The following is a 23,974-nucleotide window of genomic DNA, read 5'->3' on the forward strand; positions in this document are numbered from 1 at the left end:
AGCTGAAAGTCCGTATTGCCCAGCGACAGCCCCGAAACCTGAAGGATCTGGAGAAGGTCTGTATGGAGGAGTGGGCCAAAATCCCTGCTGCAGTGTGTGCAAACCTGGTCAAGAACTACAGGAAACGTATGATCTCTGTAATTGCAAACAAAGGTTTCTGTACTAAATATTAAGTTCTGCTTTTCTGATGTATCAAATACTTATGTCATGCAATAAAATGCTAATTAATTACTTAAAAATCATACAATGTGATTTTCTGGATTTTTGTTTTAGATTCCGTCTCTCACAGTTGAAGTGTACCTATGATAAAAATGACAGACCTCTACATGCTTTGTAAGTAGGAAAACCTGCAAAATCGGCAGTGTATCAAATACTTGTTCTCCCCACTGTATATCCACAGTAAAACGAGTCCTATATCGACATAACCTGAAAGGCCACTCAGCAAGGAAGAAGCCACTGCTCCAAAACCGGCATAAAAAAGCCAGACTACGGTTTGCAACTGCACATGGGGACAAAGATTGTACTTTTTGGAGAAATGTCCTCTGGTCTGATGAAACAAAAATAGAACTGTTTGGCCATAATGACCATCGTTATGTTTGGAGGAAAAAGGGGAGGCTTGCAGCCGAAGAACACCATCCCAACAGTGAAGCACGGGGGTGGCAGCATCATATTGTGGGGGTGCTTTGCTGCAGGAGGGACTGGTGTGCTTCACAAAATAGATGGCGTCATAAGGAATGAAAATTATGTGGATATATTGAAGCAACATCTCAAGACATCAGTCAGGAAGTTAAAGCTTGGTCGCAAATGGCTCTTCCGAATGGAAAATGACCCCAAGCATACTTCCAAAGTTGTGGCAAAATGGCTTAAGGACAACAAAGTCAAGGTATTGGAGTGGCCATCACAAAGCCCTGACCTCAATCCTATAGAAAATGTGTAGGGAGAACTGAAAAGCGTGTGAAAGCAAGGAGGCCTACAAACCTGACTGAGTTACACCAGCTCTGTCAGGAGGAATGGGCCAAAATTCACCCAACTTATTTTGGGAAGCTTGTGGCTACCCGAAATGTTTGACCCAAGTTAAACAATTTAAATGCATTGCTACCAAATACTAATTGAGTGTATGTAAACTTCTGACCCACTGGGAATGTGATGAAGGAAATAAAATTTGAAATAAATCACTCTCTCTACTATTATTCTGACATTTCAAATTCTTAAAATAAAGTGGTGATCCTAATTGACCTAAGACAGGGAATTTTTACTCGGATTAAATGTCAGGAATTGTGAAAAACTGAGTTTAAATGTATTTGGCTAAGGACTTTTCAAAATTATTAAAGCTCTTTCAAGTTGGTTGTTAATCATTGCTAGACAGCCATTTTCAAGTCTTGCCATATATTTTCAAGCCCATTTAAGTCAAAACTGTAACTTGGCCACTCAGGAACATTCAATGGTCTTGGTAAGCAACTCGAGTGTATATATTGTCCTGCTGAAGGCGTCTGGTGGAAAGCAGACTGAACCAGGTTTTCCTCTAGGATTTTGCCAGTGCTTAGCTATATTCCGTTTCTTTTTATCCCCAAAAAAACTCCATAGTCCTTGCCAAGGAATAGCTTATCCATTACATGATGCAGCCACCGCTATGCTTGAAAAGATGAAGAGTGGTACTCAGTGATGTGTTGTGTTAGATTTGCCCCAAACATAACACTTTGAATTCAGGACAAAAATTAAGTATCTTTTCCACATTTTTTGCTTTTTTACTTTAGTGCTTCATTGCAAACTGGATGCATGTTTTGGAATATTTTTATTCTGTATGTAAAAGTGTTGCTTCCATCCCTCTCCTCACCCCTATCTGGGCTCAAACCAGGGACCCTCTGCACACATCAACAACTGCCTCCCACGAAGCAGTGTTACCTATCGTTCCACAAAAGCCACAAACAACTACTTCAAGGTCTCAAAGCGAGTGACATCACCGATTGAAACGCTATTAGCGCACATCCCGCTAACTAGCTAGCCATTTCACATCGGTTACACTCACCCCCCTTTTGAACTCCTCCTTTTCCGCAGCAACCAGTGATCCAGGTCAGCAGCATCAATGTTACAGTTTAGCTTCCGTCCCTCTCCTCGCCCCTATCTGGGCTCGAACCAGAGACCCTCTGCACACATCAACATCTGCCTCCCACGAAGCATTGTTACCTATCGCTAGGTAACAATGCTTCGAGGGTGACTGTTGTTGATGTCTGCAGAGGGTCCCTGGTTCATACCCCTTAACTATCTCATATTTTGATAATATGAATAAGAATGTAGTCAATTGAGTTTGGAAATCAGTATTTTTCAATTTCTCCCATAGTTCCCATTTTAAATACAAAAAATATGCATAGAGATTCACAAGACTATAACATTTGAATGTTGTAAAATGCTGCCCTGCCTGGACACTCACATTCAAATCATGTTCACCTTTCATCGCTCCCATTGTTCCCATTTTCAATCAAAAAAATATAAATGAGAGATTCACAAGACTAACATTTGAATATTGTAAAGTGCTGCCCTATCCTGGCTGGCAAGGACTCTCAGGTGAAGCCATTGAATAAAATTAATTACAAGGAAATAACATTTTAAGCTTTTGAACCTATTTAAAAATGCTATTGGCCTACATTTTTACCCTGTATAGTTTGGACTATCCTTTTCGAAACGTATGAGACATCACAACATTCTAGAAAACCTTGCTATCACAACAGCTGTTCACTTTACTGTGATTCTGAAAATGATTTTCTGAATCAACTGATGATTGTTGAAACGTTATAGGCTACAGCCTATACGCAAAAGCCTATACGCAAAAGCCTATACGCAAAAGCCTATACGCAAAAGCCTATACGCAAAAGCCTATACGCAAAAGGTATAACGGTGCAACATAGACACATGTTTATTATAGTCATACTGAGTCAGTGATGTAATTATTCGCTACCCTGACTAGATCCTCCAGAGACTCACAGGGCCTGTTGCATTTATTCACATAATAATGGAGTCAGATTGATGAATGCAGTTTATTATATATTCAACATAATGGTTGGATCATTTCCATCCAACTATAAATGGTGTGTAACGGCAGTCCTCCTCCTCTTCATCTGAAGAGGAGGAGTATTGAGGGAACCAAGGCGCAGCGTAGTGAAATGACATACTTTATTAACGAAAACACGAACTTGACTAAACTAACAAAACAATAAACGGTGTAGACAAACCTAGACGACGAACTTACATAAAACAAGAAGAACGCACGAATAGGAAACATAGGCTACACAAAACGAACAAACCGTAAACAGTCCCGCGTGGTGTACAGACACAGACACGGAAGACAACCACCCACAAACAAACACTGTGAACAGCCTACCTAAATATGACTCTCAATTAGAGGAACGCCAAACACCTGCCTCCAATTGAGAGCCATACCAGGCAACCCTAAACCAACATAGAAACAGATAACATAGAATGCCCACCCAAACTCACGTCCTGACCAACTAACACACAAAACTAAACAGAAAACAGGTCAGGAACGTGACATAACCCCCCCCTCAAGATGCGTACTCCGAACGCATCACCAAAAAGTCCAGGGGAGGGTCTGGGTGGGCATCTGACCACGGTGGTGGCTTAGGCTCCGGGCGTGGTTCCCACCCCACCATAATCAATCCCCGCTTCCTTAGCCTCCCCACAATGACCACCCTCCAAATAACCCCACCTAAATTTAGGGGCAACACCAGAATCAAGGACAGCTCTGGGACAAGGTAGCTCAGGACATAGGGATAGCTCAGGACAGAGGGAGAGCTTAGGAGAGAGAGGTAGCTCAGGAGAGAGAGGTAGCTCAGGATAGAGGGGCAACTCCGGACTGAAGGGCAGCTCCGGACAGAGAGACAGCTCTGGACTGAGGGGCAGTTCAGGATTACTAGCCGCTTCTGGCTGAGGGACAGCTCATGGCTGACTGACGGCTCTGGACGCTCATGGCAGGCTGACGGCTCTGGACGCTCATGGCAGGCTGACGGCTCTGGACGCTCATGGCAGGCTGACGGCTCTGGACGCTCATGGCAGGCTGACGGCTCTGGACGCTCATGGCAGGCTGACGGCTCTGGACGCTCATGGCAGGCTGACGGCTCTGGACGCTCATGGCAGGCTGACGGCGCTGGCTGCTCATGGCTCTCTGACGGCTCTGGCTGCTCATGGCTCTCTGACGGCTCTGGCTGCTCATGGCTCTCTGACGGCTCTGGCTGCTCATGGCTCTCTGACGGCTCTGGCTGCTCATGGCTCTCTGACGGCTCTGGCTGCTCATGGCTCGCTGACGGCTCTGGCAGATCCTGTCTGGCTGGCGGCTCTGGCAGATCCTGTCTGGCTGGCGGCTCTGGCAGATCCTGTCTGATTGGCGGCTCTGGCAGATCCTGTCTGATTGGCGGCTCTGGCAGATCCTGTCTGGTTGGCGGCTCTGGCAGATCCTGTCTGACGGGCGGCTCTAGCGGCTCCTGTCTGGCGGACGGCTCTAGCGGCTCCTGTCTGGCGGACGGCTCTGTAGGCTCATGGCAGACGGGCGGCTTTGCAGGCTCATGGCAGACGGGCGGCTTTGCAGGCTCATGGCAGACGGATGGCTCAGACGGCGCTGGGGAGACGGATGGCTCAGATGGCGCTGGGGAGACGGATGGCTCTGGCCGGATAAGGCGCACTGTAGACCTGGTGCGTGGTGCCGGAACTGGAGGCACCGGGCTAAGGACACGCACCTTCATACTAGTGCGGGGAGCAGGGACAGGACACACTGGACTCTCAAAGCATACTCTATACCTGGTGCGTGGTACCGGCACTGGTGGCACCGGGCTGAGGGCACGCACCTCAGGACTAGTACGGGGAGAAGTGACAGTGTGTACAGGACTTAGGAGACGCACAGGTGGCTTAGTGCGTGGGGCCGGAACTGGAGGCACCGAACTGGATACACGCACTATAGGGAGAGTGCGTGGAGGAGGAACAGGGCTCTGGAAATGCCCTGGTAGCCTAGTGCGTAGTGTAGGCACTGTAGGTACTAGGCTGGGGCGGGGAGGTGGCACCGGAAATACCGGACCGTGCAGGCGTACTGGCTCTCTTGAGCATTGAGCCTGCCCAACCTTACCTGGTTGAATGCTCCCGGTCGCCCGCCCAGTGCGGGGAGGTGGAATAACCCGCACCGGGCTGTGTAGGCGAACCGGGGAAACCATGCGTAAGGCAGGTGCCATGTATGCCGGCCCGAGGAGACGCACTGGAGACCAGACGCGTTGAGCCGGCCTCATGACACCTGGCTCAATGCCCAATCTAGCCCTACCAGTGCGGGGAGGTGGAATAACCCGCACCGGGCTATGCACACGTACAGGAGACACCGTGCGCTCTACTGCGTAACACGGTGTCTGCCCGTACTCCCGCTCTCCACGGTTAGCCTGGGAAGTGGGCGCAGGTCTCCTACCTGCCCTAGGCCCACTACCCCTTAGCCCCCCCCCAAGAAATTTTTGGGAGTTACTCACGGGCTTTTCGGGCTTCCGTGCAAGACGCGTCCCCTCATAACGCCGGTTCCTCTCTCTATTTTCCTCCGCTCTCCGAGCTGCCTCCAGCCGTTCCCATGGACGGTGATTTACTTTAGCCCATGGTCCTTCTCCGTTAAATATTTGCTCCCAACTCCACAAGTCCTGTATACTTGCCCGTTGCTCCAAATTACGCTGCTTGGCTCTGGATTGGTGGGTGGTTCTGTAACGGCAGTCCTCCTCCTCTTCATCTGAAGAGGAGGAGTATTGAGGGAACCAAGGCGCAGCGTAGTGAAATGACATACTTTATTAACGAAAACACGAACTTGACTAAACTAACAAAACAATAAACGGTGTAGACAAACCTAGACGACGAACTTACATAAAACAAGAAGAACGCACGAATAGGAAACATAGGCTACACAAAACGAACAAACCGTAAACAGTCCCGCGTGGTGTACAGACACAGACACGGAAGACAACCACCCACAAACAAACACTGTGAACAGCCTACCTAAATATGACTCTCAATTAGAGGAACGCCAAACACCTGCCTCCAATTGAGAGCCATACCAGGCAACCCTAAACCAACATAGAAACAGATAACATAGAATGCCCACCCAAACTCACGTCCTGACCAACTAACACACAAAACTAAACAGAAAACAGGTCAGGAACGTGACATGGTGACCTCTCCTCAGTTGAGGAACCAACTACAAACATACATAAAATCAACTATACAGCAATCATAGGAACAATAATGTAACGTGTACGCTGGTACAGGGAGTGAATTTAATAAAAAAATGAACCAAAACAAGTACCACGAGTAGTGTACAGACATGAAACACAGGAACTGGATCAATAAAGCCTGGGGAATGAACCAAAGGGAGTGACAGATATAAGGGGGGTAATCAGGAAGGTGATGGAGTCCAGGTGAGTCTCGTGAAGCACAGGTGCGCGTTACGATGGGGACATGTGTGCGTAATGATGAGTACACTGTTGACATTGAGTGCCAGAGAGGAGGAGCGGGAGTAAACGTGACAAATAACAGGGAACATAAAACAGTTAGGCTACATCCTCAGTGTTAATAAATGGGAATTCCATTTACCGTGGGTGCTTTTTAAAATATAGTTTTATTTTGTATGGTTTCAGTATAGCCAAGTGGTGGGTGGTGTGTGATAGTGCAGTACACCTGAGCTATTGTCTTGCAGTGAAGCTGGCCTAAATGTGAGGTCAGAAAGAGAGCATTTCCATTTCAGTATCTGACAAAAGCACCTAATGGATCTGCTGCTATCATAATTAACTTATTTTTTATTCTGTGCTGACCTTGCACTGTGACCACATGCTTTCTGAAGTATTAAATCACTTTGTCCCCCCTGTTGAGAGATGTTATGGGAACACTTATAAACCTTTTCTAAAGATATTGGAAATCAGAGTGCATATGGAGATATTTGACTGTTTTGTGTCTATTCTAAGCATTAGGCTATGTAGCAAAGGCTTTTTTGTTAGTTCTGACCCCTGACCACAAATGTCCACACGGCAAGGGCGTGGTAGTGGAGGTATTTTGGGCTTGTTTCTGGGAACACACACGGGATCCCTGGCACATCTGGGTGTGGTTTGGACTACATTGCCTAAGCTTGGCCATGACAGAAGGTGGGTTACATCACTCGCTAAAGCTCCCATCAGCACGTGACATCCCCATGAACTATTATTAATATACGTCACTGGTCTCTGAGCCAGCACTAATCCCCTTGAGAAAGTGTGTGTGTGTCACCATTGACTTTCTTGAATAAGCCGTACATATTCTTCAACTAGTCATGATCTAGGAAGCACACTGAATCATCTTTGTCATCCTCATCAAAAGGCAATGGAGAAAAACACACAATCAAAGTTGGATCCAACTACAGGCTTATGTAGCTAAACAAATGTTGCATGCATGCATTTGGGTTCATGCAGTTAGCTGTCTTTATTTCTGCAAATATATACATCTTTGAATACGTACACTAATGTTTACAGTAGAACATGTGTTTATAAGTATCATTTAAGTGTTGTGTGTGCATGTGGGTTTATCTGTGCAAGCGTATGGTATATCCTAATATCTCACACACACATGGTGATAGAATTGTGTGATTCTGTGTGATCGTGCACCACTGGCGCTCTGCTCTAGGCAGAGTTTACTGATCATGCTTTTTTTCTCAACTGGCCCAAAATAAATGGAGCAAAAGGTCAATGCTGATGTGTTGAGTGATTTCATGTAAATATCAATAAGATTCCCTGTAAGATATGATTTGTTTTCTGACAAGGTAAGAAATGTGTATGTAGTGACATCAAGACAGTTTGCTGCTTTTGTATCGCTGATGAATGCTGTTCAAAAATCACTATTATGAAGGGTGAATGCTGTTTCCTCTGTTTCTCCATTCCACTACTAACCACTGTGTGTTGTCCCCTCTATTGACAGAAGTAATAGATGATCTGACTACTAACCACTGTGTGTTGTCCCCTCTATTGACAGAAGTAATAGATGATCTGACTACTAACCACTGTGTGTTGTCCCCTCTATTGACAGAAGTAATAGATGATCTGACTACTAACCACTGTGTGTTGTCCCCTCTATTGACAGAAGTAATAGATGATCTGACTACTAACCACTGTGTGTTGTCCCCTCTATTGACAGAAGTAATAGATGATCTGACTACTAACCACTGTGTGTTGTCCCCTCTATTGACAGAAGTAATAGATGATCTGACTACTAACCACTGTGTGTTGTCCCCTCTATTGACAGAAGTAATAGATGATCTGACTACTAACCACTGTGTGTTGTCCCCTCTATTGACAGAAGTAATAGATGATCTGACTACTAACCACTGTGTGTTGTCCCCTCTATTGACAGAAGTAATAGATGATCTGACTACTAACCACTGTGTGTTGTCCCCTCTATTGACAGAAGTAATAGATGATCTGACTACTAACCACTGTGTGTTGTCCCCTCTATTGACAGAAGTAATAGATGATCTGACTACTAACCACTGTGTGTTGTCCCCTCTATTGACAGAAGTAATAGATGATCTGACTACTAACCACTGTGTGTTGTCCCCTCTATTGACAGAAGTAATAGATGATCTGACTACTAACCACTGTGTGTTGTCCCCTCTATTGACAGAAGTAATAAATCAAATCAATTTTATTTTATATAGCCCTTCGTACATCAGCTAATATCTCGAAGTGCTGTACAGACACCCAGCCTAAAACCCCAAACAGCTAGTAATGCAGGTGTAGAAGCACGGTGGCTAGGAAAAACTCCCTAGAAAGGCCAAAACCTAGGAAGAAACCTAGAGAGGAACCAGGCTATGAGGGGTGGCCAGTCCTCTTCTGGCTGTGCCGGGTGGAGATTATAACAGAACTATGCCAAGATGTTCAAAAATGTTCATAAGTGACAAGCATGGTCAAATAATAATCATGAATAATTTTCAGTTGGCTTTTCATAGCCGATCATCAAGAGTTGAAAAACAACAGGTCTGGGACAGGTGGCGGTTCCATAACCGCAGGCAGAACAGCTGAAACTGGAATAGCAGCAAGGCCAGGCGGACTGGGGACAGCAAGGAGTCACCACGGCCGGTAGTCCCGACGTATGGTCCTAGGGCTCAGGTCCTCCGAGAGAAAGAAAGAGAGAAGGAGAAAATTAGAGAGCGCCAAGATTTTCAAAATGTTCATAAATGACAAGCATGGTCAAATAATAATCAGGAATAAATCTCAGTTGGCTTTTCATAGCCGATCATTAAGAGTTGAAAACAGCAGGTCTGGGACAGGTAGGGGTTCCGTAACCGCAGGCAGAACAGTTGAAACTGGAATAGCAGCAAGGCCAGGCGGACTGGGGACAGCAAGGTGTCATCATGCCCGGTAGTCCTGACGTATGGTCCTAGGGCTCAGGTTCTCAGAGAGAAAGAGAGAACGAGAGAATTAGAGAGAGCATACTTAAATTCATACAGGACACTGGATAAGACAGGAGAAGTACTCCAGGTAACCAACTGACCCTAGCCCCCCGACACAAACTACTGCAGCATAAATACTGGAGGCTGAGACAGGAGCGGTCAGGAGACACTGTGGCCCCATCCGAAGAAACCCCCAGACAGGGCCAAACAGGAAGGATATAACCCCACCCACTTTGCCAAAGCACAGCCCCCGCACCACTAGAGGGAAATCCTCAACCACCAACTTACAATCCTGAGACAAGGCCGAGTATAGCCCACAAAGGTCTCCACCACAGCACAAACCAAGGGGGGGCGCCAACCCAGACAGGAAGATCACGTCAGTAACTCAACCCACTCAAGTGACGCACCCCTCCTAGGGACGGCATGAAAGAGCACCAGCAAGCCAGTGACTCAGCCCCTGTAACAGGGTTAGAGGCAGAGAATCCCAGTGGAGAGAGGGGAACCGGCCTGGCAGAGACAGCAAGGGCGGTTCGTTGCTCCAGAGCCTTTCCGTTCACCTTCACACTCCTGGGCCAGACTACACTCAATCATATGACCTACTGAAGAGCTAAGTCTTCAGTAAAGACTTAAAGGTTGAGACCGAGTCTGCGTCTCTCACATGGGTAGGCAGACTGTTCCATAAAAATGGAGATCTATAGGAGAAAGCCCTGCCTCCCGCTGTTTGCTTAGAAATTCTAGGGACAATTAGGAGGCCTGCGTCTTGTGACCGTAGCGTACGTATTGGTATGTACGGCAGGACCAACTCGGAAAGATAGGTAGGAGCAAGCCCATGTAACGCTTTATAGGTTAACAGTAAAACCTTGAAATCAGCCCTTGCCTTAACAGGAAGCCAGTGTAGGGAAGCTAGCACTGGAGTAATATGATCAAATTTCTTGGTTCTAGTCAGGATTCTAGCAGCCGTATTTAGCACTAACTGAAGTTTATTTAGTGCTTTATCCGGGTAGCCGGAAAGTAGAGCATTGCAGTAGTCTAACCTAGAAGTAACAAATGCATGGATTAATTTTTCTGCATCCTTTTTGGACAGAAAATTTCTGATTTTTGCAATGTTACGTAGATGGAAAAAAGCTGTCCTTGAAACAGTCTTGATATGTTCGTCAAAAGAGAGATCAGGGTCAAGAGTAACGCCGAGGTCCTTCACAGTTTTATTTGAGACGACTTTACAACCATCAAGATGAATTGTCAGATTTAACAGAAGATCTCTTTGTTTCTTGGGACCTAGAACAAGCATCTCTGTTTTGTCCGAGTTTAAAAGTAGAAAGTTTTCAGCCATCCACTTCCTTATGTCTGAAACACAGGCTTCTAGCGAGGGCAATTTTGGGGCTTCACCATGTTTCATTGAAATGTACAGCTGTGTGTCATCCGCATAGCAGTGAAAGTTAACATTATGTTTTCGAATAACATCCCCAAGAGGTAAAATATATAGTGAAAACAATAGTGGTCCTAAAACGGAACCTTGAGGAACACCGAAATGTACAGTTGATTTGTCAGAGGACAGACCATTCACAGAGACAAACTGATATCTTTCCGACAGGTAAGATCTAAACCAGGCCAGAACTTGTCCGTGTAGACCAATTTGGGTTTCCAGTCTCTCCAAAAGAATATGGTGATCGATGGTGTCAAAGGCAGCACTAAGGTCTAGTAGCACGAGGACAGATGCAGAGCCTCGGTCTGACGCCATTAAAAGGTCATTTACCACCTTCACAAGTGCAGTCTCAGTGCTATGATGGGGTCTAAAACCAGACTGAAGCATTTCGTATACATTGTTTGTCTTCAGAAAGGCAGTGAGTTGCTGCGCAACAGCTTTTTCTAAATTTTTTGAGAGGAATGGAAGATTCGATATAGGCCGATAGTTTTTTATATTTTCCGGGTCAAGGTTTGGCTTTTTCAAGAGAGGCTTTATCACTGCCACTTTTAGTGAGTTTGGTACACATCCGGTGGATAGAGAGCTGTTTATTATGTTCAACATAGGAGGGCCAAGCACAGGAAGCAGCTCCTTCAGCAGTTTAGTAGGAATAGGATCCAGTATGCAGCTTGAAGGTTTAGAGGCCATGATTATTTTCATCATTGTGTCAAGAGATATAGTACTAAAACACTTAAGTGTCTCTCCCGATCCCAGGCCCTCGCAGAGCTGTGCAGATCCAGGACAGCTAAGCCCTGGAGGAATACGCAGATTCAAAGAGGAGTCCGTAATTTGCTTTCTAATGGTCATGATCTTTTCCTCAAAGAAGTTCATGAATTTATTACTGCTGAAGTGAAAGCCATCCTCTCTTGGGGAATGCTGCTTTTTAGTTAGTTTCGCAACAGTATCAAAAATAAATTTTGGATTGTTCTTATTTTCCTCGATTAAGTTGGAAAAGTAGGATGATCGAGCAGCAGTGAGGGCTTTTCGGTACTGCACGGTACTGTCTTTCCAAGCTAGTCGGAAGACTTCCAGTTTGGTGTGGCGCCATTTCCGTTCCAATTTCCTGGAAGCTTGCTTCAAAGCTCGGGTATTTTCTGTATACCAGGGAGCTAGTTTCTTATGACAAATGTTTTTCGTTTTTAGGGGTGCAACTGCATCTAGGGTATTGCGCAAGGTTAAATTGAGTTCCTCAGTTAGGTGGTTAACTGATTTTTGTCCTCTGACGTCCTTGGGTAGGCAGAAGGAGTCTGGAAGGGCATCAAGGAATTTTTGTGTTGTCTGAGAATTTATAGCACGACTTTTGATGCTCCTTGGTTGGGGTCTGAGCAGATTATTTGTTGCGATTGCAAACGTAATAAAATGGTGGTCCGATAGTCCAGGATTATGTGGAAAAACATTAAGATCTACAACATTTATTCCATGGGACAAAACTAGGTCCAGAGTATGACTGTGGCAGTGAGTAGGTCCAGAGACATGTTGGACAAAACCCACTGAGTCGATGATGGCTCCGAAAGACTTTTGGAGTGGGTCTGTGGACTTCTCCATGTGAATATTAAAATCACCAAAAATTAGAATATGATCTGCTATGACTACAAGGTCTGATAGGAATTCAGGAAACTCAGAGAGGAACGCTGTATATGGCCCAGGAGGCCTGTAAACAGTAGCTATAAAAAGTGATTGAGTAGGCTGCATAGATTTCATGACTAGAAGCTCAAAAGACGAAAACGCCATATTTTTTTTTGTAAATTGAAATTTGCTATCGTAAATGTTAGCAACACCTCCGCCTTTGCGGGATGATCTGACTACTAACCACTGTGTGTTGTCCCCTCTATTGACAGAAGTAATAGATGATCTGACTACTAACCACTGTGTGTTGTCCCCTCTATTGACAGAAGTAATAGATGATCTGACTACTAACCACTGTGTGTTGTCCCCTCTATTGACAGAAGTAATAGATGATCTGACTACTAACCACTGTGTGTTGTTTTCTGTGTTGATAAAAGGAATGGCTGTGTCTGAACTGCCAGACACAGAGAGCTCTGTCTGGTCAGCTGGGAGACATGGGGATGATGGCCGAGGCACAACTCACTAAGACTGGTGCCCAGCCCACACCACAGCCTGAAGCCACATCCACCAAGACAGAGCCCCAGTTTCCAGCAGCAACCACAACCAAGGCCCAGGCTGTTCCTCTCACATCAGAGCCCATTCCACCTACACTAACACCTGCTCTTGCACAAAAGGAGCTGGAGCCAAAGGTGAAAGTCCCTGAGGCTGAAGCTCCCAATGCGGTCACAAAGGCTGAGGCTCCAAAGACAGAAGTTCTCAAGGTGGAGATCGCCCAGACAGAGGCACCAAAAATGGAGTCTTCTGTGGTAGAAGTTCCTACAAATGAGCTGCCCAAACCTGTACCACCTAAATCTGAACCACCCAAGACTCCAGTGGTAGCTGCTCCTGTTGTCTCTGTCCCAATGACTGAGGCCATGACTGCTCCTGCTCCTCTACCCACCACAGTCGCTACTGCCATTGCTGTCACTCCAGCCACTGTGGAGGCTAAGGCTCAACCAGCAGAGCTACCTAAACCAGCAGAGGAGAAGGTTGAGAAGCCAGCAGAGGAGAAGGTTGAGAAGCAACTGAAGCAACAGAAACCAGTACCTGTCACAGTGGCTGAGAGGGTAACTCCACAACCAGTCCCAACAGCTGATACTATCAAGAAAGTGGCCGCTCCATTGGTTGAAAAGGTGGATGATGTCCTTCCTGAACCTCAGCAGATTCTTACTGAGAAGGAGACTGTGGAGGCAAGTATTTGTTCAACAGTTTGAATTCATGTATTGTTGGTAACATAATTCCTATAATCTTTAGTCAAGATTGTGATTCCATACAAATATAGATTGCTGCCATAGTTCTTAACTGTTCACACAAATATAATTTGCTCCAGGAGCCATAAACTAAAACAGATAGCAAAGTGTGTGAGACATATGTTTTTATTTGTCCATGCATAGGACAAGCACATTTTAATGTGATGCTTTTTTTCATTTTCAGGAGGAGAAAGAGCCAACTGCAGACTCCCTCCTAGCAGACCAGGTAGTAGTTGAGGTACCGTCCAGCCCAGCCAGTCCATTTGAGGCTGATACCAAGACTGAGGACCATAGTATCAAGTCCCAGGATGAACCAGATATACTTCCTATCTCACAGGGCTCCTACAGCTCAGAGGAAGAGCTGAAGGAGTTGCAGACAGACAGAAATGTCCCTATGATTGACAAGACCGCTGACACAGCCATGCCTTCCAAGGATGAGGTGAATGTGGAAAGGAGGCGTCTGAATTACGTGCAGATGGAGGAGAGCAGTGGGAGCGAACCCTCGCCCCAGGTCCAGAGACAGAGGTTAAGTGCGATAGCAGTCAGCACGGCAGCCTCATCCAGCAGTGAGGACTACAAAGCAGACAGCCCAGCAGTCAGCCCAGACTCATCTGTGGATGAGGAGGAGTTCATCCGCAGGCAGATCATGGGGATGACAGGAGAGGAGGAGATGTTTCTCTCAGAGGAGGAAAAAGATGAGAAAGAGAGCAGAGAGGAGGAGACCAAGGAGGCCGAGGTGGATAACGAATCAGGCAAATCCAAACTTCTGCTAAAGAAAGGCATTATGGATAATGAAGACAGCCCAGCCAGGAGACCATCTCTTCCAGGATTTGAGGCTAAAACCACTGCAGATAGGTCTGAGCTCACCACCACTGTGTTTAAGAAAGACATGACGTTACAGCGAACAAAGAGCACGGGTGATGGAGATGCTGAGGTGGAGAGCATCACAGAGTCTCTGGAGGACAAGTCCAAAGGTGAGGGGTCATCCAGTGTCCAGGTGTCCAGCTTCACCCCTGGAACCTCTCCCACCTCAGCCTCTTCTCTGGAGGAGGACAGCGACAGCAGCCCCAGCCACAAGAGGAGCGGGGAGGGGAAACAGCACCGCAAGGCCAAGCACAGACAGGCTGGCCAGTCCCTTCCCACCATCGAGGACTCGTCAGAAGAGGAGGAACTCAGGGAGGAAGAAGATCACCGCAGGGAGCAGGAGAAACAGAAAGAGTCAGACCAGCAGCAGGGGAAGAGGAGCTCCAAGAAGTCCAAGAGGGATAAAGACGAACTACAGACTCAGAGGAAATGGGATAAGCCTGTAACCTCGCCCAGTAACCCGTCTCCTATTGAAAACGCCTCGCCCACTGTGGAGGTGAGGCAGGCTAGAGAGATGGAAGTGTTTCACAAGTCCTCAGGCTCTGACTATTCTCCTAGCATGGAGTCTGATTCAGAGGCGTTTCACACGGAGGCCAAGATAGCTGTCCCAAAAGGACTGAAGTTCAGTACTGCAGAGCCACTAAAGAGTGCAGAGGAGGTATATGAGGAGTTGCTTCAGAAAGCTAGATCTCCTAAAGGAGAGACAGAGCCAGTCCCTGAGATAGAGCCACTCTACGGAGGCATGGCCATAGAGGACTACCTCTATGAGTCCCTAGTGGAGGAGCCTGAAGCTAAACCTAGTTCAGCCCGACCGGAGCAGCCCAGTAAAGACCATGCTAAAGAGCCGGGGAAGAAAAGTTTAAGGTCTCCTGAAGAGGTGTATGAGGAGATGATGCAGAAAAAGAAGGAACTGATGTTGATAGAGCAGGAGTTTCAGAGGGCTCAGTCAGCGATGGACACTCCAAATCCAGAAATACATGTGACTGCACCATCCAGTGCTGCAGCTGAGAGCTGCAAAGTTGGTGAGGCAGAGGGAGAAAAGCCTATGTTAGATGCTGATTCTACCTACGTTAAGAGGAAGAAACGTCCTGCTCCACCACGACCCTCTGAACCTCCTAAACGGCCTGAGGTCAACGTTGCCAAGCCAACAGTTCCTCAGGATATGACTATGAGGAGGGCTCTTTTCCCCATACCGGATTTGAAGATCACCCAGTGTTCCTCTGGAGAGGATGAGACAGATGATAGTATAATAGAGGAGTATGGAGTGGGAGTGTCCTCTGATATTACCCCTAGCGATGAGTCTGAGACTAAAGAACAGGTAGAGTCCTCTCCAGTTTCAGAACATACACCAATAACAGAGGCAGCTGAGATTGAACCCATCACTGTAGTGTGTGAGGTTCCCCAGACGAAAGCTACACCAGCTCCTGCCCCTGAGACAATTCTAGCCACCAGTACAACCACCACAACATCACCAATTTCTCCAGTATCACCGCCCACCTCACCAGCAACTCCAGACTCAAGTCTAGCCTCCAATGCTACTTCCTCCTCCTCTTTCCAAGCTCCAAGTCCTCTCTCCTCTGACTCTACTCCAGTGTCCACTCCAACACCAGACCTGGCCAAAGCTGCAGCTCCCTTCGCAGCTCAGCTGCCTGCAGATATCTCCCCTCCTTCTATTGCTCCCATTATGGCTGTTTCTCCAACCACAGTTTTGGTCACAATTCCAGATGTGGTGACAGATCCAACCCAAGCACCAACACCAGCTACAACTACAGTCCATGCTTCTGCTCCACTAGCCCAACCCCAAGCCTCAGTCCCTGCCTCAGTGGTGGTGCACATACCTGATCCGGTTGTAATCCAAATGCCAGACCTGGTTACATCTCCATCCCAGATGTCTGTTCAGGGTCCACCTTCTGTGCAGGTCACAGCACCAACTCCAGTACCAAGCCCAGTACCTTTTGAAGCCACATCTCCAGTCCCAGCTGCTCCCAGTGCAATGTCAACTTCGGCTCCAGTCTCTGCTCCAACTCCAGCCCCAGCTCCAGTTGTAGTCCAAATGCCAGACCTGGTTACCATCACCTCTTCAGTTTCACCCCAAGCCCCACTACCTGTGACATCCTCGGCTCCTACCCAGGCTACAGTGGTGCATTCAGTCCCTGACCAGACTGCTGCCCCACCTCCAACCCCAGTAGTAGTCCCAGCCATAGGGACACGCCGAATTCAGAGACAAGCCTCCACCAAAAAAGCCCCACCTCCCCCTCCACCTAGGTCTACATCAGTCTCCCTGCCCCAAACCTCAGCAGAGCCTACCTCTATCAGGGCCATCCATAATGTCTCCCCGACCGTGACTACCACTATAGCCATGGGAGCAGCTCTGCCTGTGGTGGTGAATGTACAGTCGCTAGTGGAGGATGTCCGGCCAGAAGGTGTTGCTGGCTCTCAGGTTATGATGAAACCGACCAGACAGGGGCATGTGGTCATCATAGTCCCCAATGTGGAGAACATGTCGGTGCTCAGCCAGATAACCCAAGACCTTGTGGCAAACTCAGTGGCAATAACTACCACCTCTGCTGTGGTTGAAGGCAGTAGTCAGATAGCAGCAAGGCCTGTGGTTGTCAGTGTTGCTCCTTTCTATACTGCTCCCTCTGTTCCTGCTGTACACAGCTCAGACACATATATACCTTTGGCAGATACCCCAACACCTCCTTTGCCTCCTCCACCACCCCCTGCCACCTTACTAAAGCCAGCTGTTTATCCCAAAAAGCCTTCCATTTCCATCCCACCTTCAGTCCCAACATCAGTGCCGGTCTCAGCTGCTTTGACAATGGCACAGGCAACTGTAACAACCCCAGGCCCCACTCCAGTACACAAGGCCCCTGCACCCCCTCCAGTCCCCCCCAAGCCTGTGTCCATCCCTGCAGGGCTGGTGTTCAGCCACCGACCAGGGGAGAGTGTCAAACCTCCAGTGTATCCCACTGCCAGCCACACACTTCCCACAACCAGAGAAGTGGTCCCGAAAGCCAGCTCAGCAGAGCCATTCACAGCCACAACACTGCCCAGGACCAGAGAACCTCCCAATGCCCTGTCTCTGAGTCTGACCACCCCAGTGGAATCCAAGATGAGTGCTACCTCACCCAGGTCCCCACTTTCTCCAAGGAACGCCAAGTGTCTGGAGACGTATGTTGTGATAACTCTGCCCTCAGAGCCTGGCACACCCACAGAGGGTATCACTGTCCAAGCCCCCATCAGAAGAGGGTCCATCATCCCCTCTAAGCAGACAGGCCCAGGGGTTTGGACCACACCGTCAGAACAGCAGTCACCCATTGAGGCCTTCTCAGCCCAGGACAATGTCAGGAGAGCATCAGTTTCCTCATTGAGGCAGCCGCCACCACCACCAGCAGCAATAGGACCAGTCGAAGTAGCAGCACCCCTAGAGGTAGTCACTGTTCTAGCAACAGCAAGGCGGCCTTCCAAACCATCAGCTATGCAGCTTCCATACGGTATGGCTGAGGTGGTGACAGTTTCAGCTGGGTCTGAGATGCCTATTCAGGTACACAATGTCCCAGCTCCAATCAAGAAACCGTATAAACCTCCAACAGCCAAGCCACCGCAGACAGTGTCTGTGGTTATGACGATGCCATCAGAGCCACAGGTTCCTGTAGAAGTGTCTGCAACTCAAGCCTCTGGTAGAAGGGCATCAATACCTGCTGTACCTCAGCAGCCACAATATGTGGCTGAAGTAATGGCTTTACCAGCAGAGCTGGACATACCTACAGAGGTGGTTTCAATTGAGGCCACGTCTGGAAGAGCAACAATACCATCAGAAATGCAGCAACCACAAACCATGGCAGATGCAATGCCATTACAGCAGGAAATACCAACGGGAGCTATGGCCACCCAAATCCATATTGAAGCTACACCCTCAACCATGCATCAGTCACCATCTCTGATAGAGGTGGTTTCAACTGAGGCTATCTTTAGAAGAGCATCAATACCATTGGAAATGCAGCAACCACAAACCATGGCAGAGGTAATGCCATTACAGTACACACCATCAATTCGATCATCTGCATCTGAAGTAATGACTTTTCCTTCAGAGTATGAAATGCCTACGGAGGTTATAACAACTGAGGCCACTACCACTAGAAGGACATCCATATCCTCTGTAGCACAACAACCATACACATTGGCTGAAGTGATGACTTACCCATCAGAATATGAAACACCCACCCAGGTGGTTACAACTGAGGCTACTTCCACTACAAAAAGAGCGTCTATAACCATGCAGCAGCTTCTAACTATGGCCCAGGTTATCACAATGCCTGCAGAGGCAGAGGTACCTCTAGATGCATATGCTGCCCAAGTTCAATACAGGAGAGAATCCATCCCCTCAGCAGTGCAACCGCCACAGGCAGTATCAGAGGTCCTGAGTTACTCATCAGAGTATGAGACCCCCATGGAGGTCATTACAACTGAAGCCTACACCAGGAGAATGTCAGTTCCCTCTGGGCAGGAGGTTCCCCAGACTGTCCCCGTGGCTCCAGTCACCATCACCAGGAAGTTCCACCAGGAGTCGATAGAGAGCCAGGAAATCCGTGGGCCTGAGAAGGTGGTGTCCAGCCTGAGCCACGTGTACTCCTCCTCTATCTCCACCTCAGCCCAGCCCCCGGAGAGTCTGCCCAGCCTGGTCACTCAGGTGGTCACCACCGAGGTTCAGAGAACCACTGTATCTGTGGTTCATGAGAGGCTGCCCCAAGCTCCTGCGTCAGACGCATTGGCCATCCCTATCCAGCCAGACCTGGCTAAAGTCCAGCCCTCTCCCAAACAGAACGGGAAGATCTATTCCGGTGATGCCATTGACCTCCGCACCATTAAGGTCGGTGTAAAGATGACTGATTCAGGGATGGACTTGACGCCTCGGGAATCGAGTCGCCAGTCCGTCTGTAGCAACTCTAGTGGCCGACATACGGCAGTGCAGCCAGAGATAGTGAACCTGAGTGCTGAGATCACCCCTTCCACCACGTTGGCTGTTGTAACTGATAGCATCACTATTGTCACCTGTTCAGCCACCATTGCCTCCTACACCAGCGAGCCAGCAGAAAAGCCTTTAGATCTGCAGGGTTATGTTGCCTCCATGCCTCTCCCTCTTACCACATACAAACCATTCGAGCCTCTGGCACAGATAGTGTATAGGCGGGTAGACTCTCCACCTATCGTCAGCACGGTGACAGTCAGAGACACAGAGACACCAATTAACCTGTCCTATGGAGCTTCCACAGTAGATAGCAGGCTTCCAGTGACCATGGCCCCAGCTATCAGCAATGGGGGGAACATGCTCTCTGAGCTGGCTGGGGCCGTGGACCTGTCCACCTCCAGACCCCTTAGGGCCATGGTGGCTCTGTCCGGCACCAGCCCAGGTGTGGTGACCACGGTTGTAAAGGATGATGGGACGCCCATAGATCTGACAGCTGGGAAAAATGTGTGCTGTGACGTCATCTACAAGCTACCCTTCACAGGGAGCTGTGGGACCCAGCCACCAGTTATTACCCAGCCTGACAACCACTTCGGCTACAGAGACGACCACTACCAGTATGATCATGCTGGGGTCTATGGATTCAAGGTCTTGAACGGCAAGGCCATGTCTGAGACCAATCTGGCTGATGCAGGACTCGTCCTCTATAATGGAAAGACCGGATATGACTATAACAGAGTCTTGGACAGTGCAGTAGACCTGACAGCTGGTAATATATCCGCAGGTTGGTGTGTTCTTTTTTGACCTGCTTGAATTTGATTTCTGAATGGAAAATTATTTCAGTTATCATTGTTTTCCATTATGATTTTAATGAGCATTTACTGTACTTTTGCATGATTTATGAAATGATCTAGATTTCCATCAATGTTCTGTTCCTTTTGTCTTTTCTTTCTTTTTACACAGATGCATGCGTATGCCTGCGTGTTCTCCCACAATATTTTGGCTTTGCATCGTGCTAGCTGGACAGACTGGAGATGCTTGCATGCTTAGTGCTATGATCTCCCCAAATCAAATCTGCATGGCCTTTATTTTGTACAGAACATGTATATACAGTATGATGTTTTACTCATTGACTTAAACCTACATTTCTGGACCCGTCATGACAGGTGAAGCTCTAGACTACACTAGTAAAGCTGCTGGGTCCTATACTGGGATATCCACTGCTCCATATTCCCAGGTCCCTGCTTATAGTGTCCTTAGATCCTCAGACGGAATGGTATACTCCTCCATAGCAGCCCCTGTTCCTTCTACATATGCCATTACCACCCAGCCAGGGTCCATCTTTAGCACCACCCTACCCCCTACCACCACCCTCCAGGAGCAGCCAACCCAAGCCCCATACCCCTATGGCTTCATCCCCACCACCGACCCTGGCCACCAGATCATCAGCCTGGGCACTGGCCTGCCCAAGGACCTGCTGCCCAGCGCTCTGGCTGACATCATGACTGGCTTCCCTGCCCTGTACTCTGACCAAACCCTGGAGGCCATTGCAGCCTCTCTGGAGGCCCTAGCCTCGTTGCCCATGTTCCCCGGCCTGGATGACAGCAAGATCACCCAGTATCAGATGGAGAGGGAGTTCCTGCAGCTGGAGAAGCTGAAGCAGTTGTGTCTGGCAGAGGAGCTGGAGTGGGAGAGGCAGGAGATCCAGCGCTACCGCGAGCAGGAGCAGATCATGGTGCAGAGGGAGCTGGAGGAGCTGCAGGTATGAATGTGTGTGTATATGTCTCTTGTGCTAATGTATCTGTTACTGTAAGCAGATGGACAATTGGCTGGACAACAATGTTATTCTTATCTATTCTAGTCTATTCTATTCTACAGGCTCTGAAACAGAAGTTGTTAGTGCAACAGGAAGAGGAGCACCAGGCACACCTTGTAGCACAGCAGGAGACCTACAACCAGCAGAGGGAACAGCTAGAGCAGATCCAACAGCTCCAGGTGCAGCTACAGCACCAGCTAGAGGAGCACTACGGTACCACAGGAACCTCAGATAACCTGCTAGAGGCACAGTATGCAGGGGTGGGGGATAACGGTCAGTACTGGCCTGTTAGGGATGAGTCCACCACCTCATCCACTGTCATCCAGCTAGAGGGTGGGGTGCAGTATGTGACCGGTGAGGGTCAGAGAGAGGTTGGAGGTCAGGACCAGCTGCAATTCAGTAGGAAACAGTCGGCAGGGTCTAAGCAGCCTGGTGATCAAGGGTATGGTACAGGGGTGGTAGGGAAGAGGATAGTGGACAGTGGGGTCCAGACAGACGATGAGGACTCGGTAGACAGAACATATGTGGGGAGGAGGAAGAGGAACAACAGGAGGGGTGTAGACAGCAGTGTTCAGACTGATGATGAGGAGGACCAAGAGGATGAGTGGGACATGCCAACCAGGTCGCGGCGGCGCTCCCGCTCCAGCAAGCACAGCGGCGAGGGAAAACACGGTGGCTCTAAGGTCTCCAGCATCGCCATCCAGACTGTGGCAGAGATCTCTGTCCAGACCGACCACTCTGGCAGCATCAAATGCCCCAGCATCCAGATGGACACTAAGGTGGAGATCATCAAACACATCTCAGCCCCAGAGAACTCTCAGAGAGGAGGCAGCCTCAGCTGCCAGACAGACACAGACCGCAGGCGCCACTTGCCCGTAGAGGTGGGCTACAGCGCCCACCTGAAGGCAGACCTCGCCCCCAAGTCCCCCAAAGTGCTTTACTCTCCCGTGTCTCCCCTCTCCCCGAGTAAGGCCATGGAGGAAGGGCAGAAGAGGCTGACCACTGACCCGTCCAGGTTTTCCTCCGGCCCTAGGATGCTGAAGCCTGGACCGAAGTCTCTGCCTGACCCCAAGTCTCTCAGCCCCACCATCGAGGACAGGATAGGCTACCACTACACAGAAACCTACTCTGTAAGTCACTGTAGTAAGAATACTGGTAACATAAGATAGTGTTAAACATGACCACGTTCAAGTTTGCATAGTTAAGCACTTTCTTCGCACATTGTTGACATTTTTGTTGAAAATAAACCTGGCAATAGTATTAAGTACTCTATCTTATCTCGTATCTTATTGCTTTTCCCTCTGTCCTAGGGCCAGGGCTCTCCGTCAGGCACTGGAAAGAAGGTGAAGAGGACCCTACCCAACCCTCCCCCGGAGGATGACCCTCTGACTGGCCCGTCAGGCTACAGCACCAACTCAGCGCGCCGACGGCTCGGCCGTCACACCACCATGGCCCGGGCCAAGATCTTGCAGGACATCGACAAGGAGCTGGACCTGGTGGAGAGAGAGTCATCCAAGCTCCGCAGAAAACAGGCCGAGCTAGACGAGGAGGAGAAAGAGATTGATGCCAAGCTGAGGTAATTTATTAATTTAACAATTTGTGAACCAGGCAAGTCAATATAGAACCAGTTCTGATTTACAATACAATACCATGCTTTAGATGAGTAGAACACATTGGTGTGTATGCAGTGATTCCACATTTTTAGCACTTGGAAAGCACTGTATAAATCCAGTCCCATCTTCTCCTTCTAACAGGTACCTGGAGATGGGCATCAACCGTCGTAAGGATGCCCTGCTGCAGGAGAGGGAGAAGAGGGAGAGGGCCTACCTGCAGGGTGTGGCTGAGGAAAGAGACTACATGTCAGACAGTGAGGTCAGCAACATCAGGGAGACCAGAGGGAACAGCCACGGCCTGGAGAGACCCAGGACAGCTCCCCAGTCAGAGTTCGACCAGTTCATTCCCCCTGAAACTGAGGCTGACTCCCAGTACTCCACTCTTACCAGTCCCTACTCCCACTACACCCAGTATGTCCCCCAGACCCAGGCCATCAGCAACTACCCCCAGCAGACCCTGTACCAGCAGCAGGCCCTCTACCAGCAGCACCCCTATCAGAGTCAGTCAGTCTACTCCTCTGTGCCCAGCCTGTCCTACCCCCAGGCCTCCCACTCCCACCAGCAGGCCCAGTCCTCAGGCTACCAGTCCAAGAACAACACCAACTACGAGGTGATCCGGAACCAGCCCATGATCATCGTACCCTCCTCCAGCGAGGGGGGGTATGGGGTGGGGAAGTACGGTAGCCTGGAACTGAGGATGGGCCTGGAGGAGAGGAGCATGGCCTCCAGCCCCATGTCTAGTATATCTGCTGAGTCTTTCTACGCTGACATCGACCACCACAATGCCAGGAACTATGTTCTGATAGAGGACATAGAGCAGCTGACTAAAGGCTCTACAGTGCTGGGCTCTGCTGGACTGGGGTCAGGGTTCAGTCTGCCTGATAAGGACCTGTCTAAGGCTGACAGGCTGCTCCGGGCCGCTGAGGCCAGGCGCACTGCAGAGGTAACTGATATGT

The 23,974-nt window shown here is 48.7% G+C and overlaps 1 protein-coding gene across 5 annotated transcripts in view; it reads left to right on the forward strand.

Moving 5' to 3' along the window:
• LOC139539969 (protein piccolo-like) overlaps nucleotides 1–23,974 on the forward strand; it is a 119,085-nt gene that overhangs the window by 47,374 nt on the left and 47,737 nt on the right. For all 5 annotated transcript variants that reach the window (XM_071343422.1, XM_071343423.1, XM_071343424.1 and 2 more), the window contains exons 8-13: nucleotides 12,905–13,696; nucleotides 13,941–20,373; nucleotides 20,756–21,351; nucleotides 21,468–22,535; nucleotides 22,716–22,981; nucleotides 23,160–23,961. In XM_071343422.1, coding sequence (XP_071199523.1) covers nucleotides 12,905–13,696; nucleotides 13,941–20,373; nucleotides 20,756–21,351; nucleotides 21,468–22,535; nucleotides 22,716–22,981; nucleotides 23,160–23,961 — 9,957 coding nt within the window. The remainder of the gene's footprint in view (nucleotides 1–12,904; nucleotides 13,697–13,940; nucleotides 20,374–20,755; nucleotides 21,352–21,467; nucleotides 22,536–22,715; nucleotides 22,982–23,159; nucleotides 23,962–23,974) is intronic.

The sequence above is a fragment of the Salvelinus alpinus genome, chromosome 15 (genome assembly GCF_045679555.1).
Source record: "Salvelinus alpinus chromosome 15, SLU_Salpinus.1, whole genome shotgun sequence".
NCBI classification, from domain to species: Eukaryota; Metazoa; Chordata; class Actinopteri; order Salmoniformes; family Salmonidae; genus Salvelinus; species Salvelinus alpinus.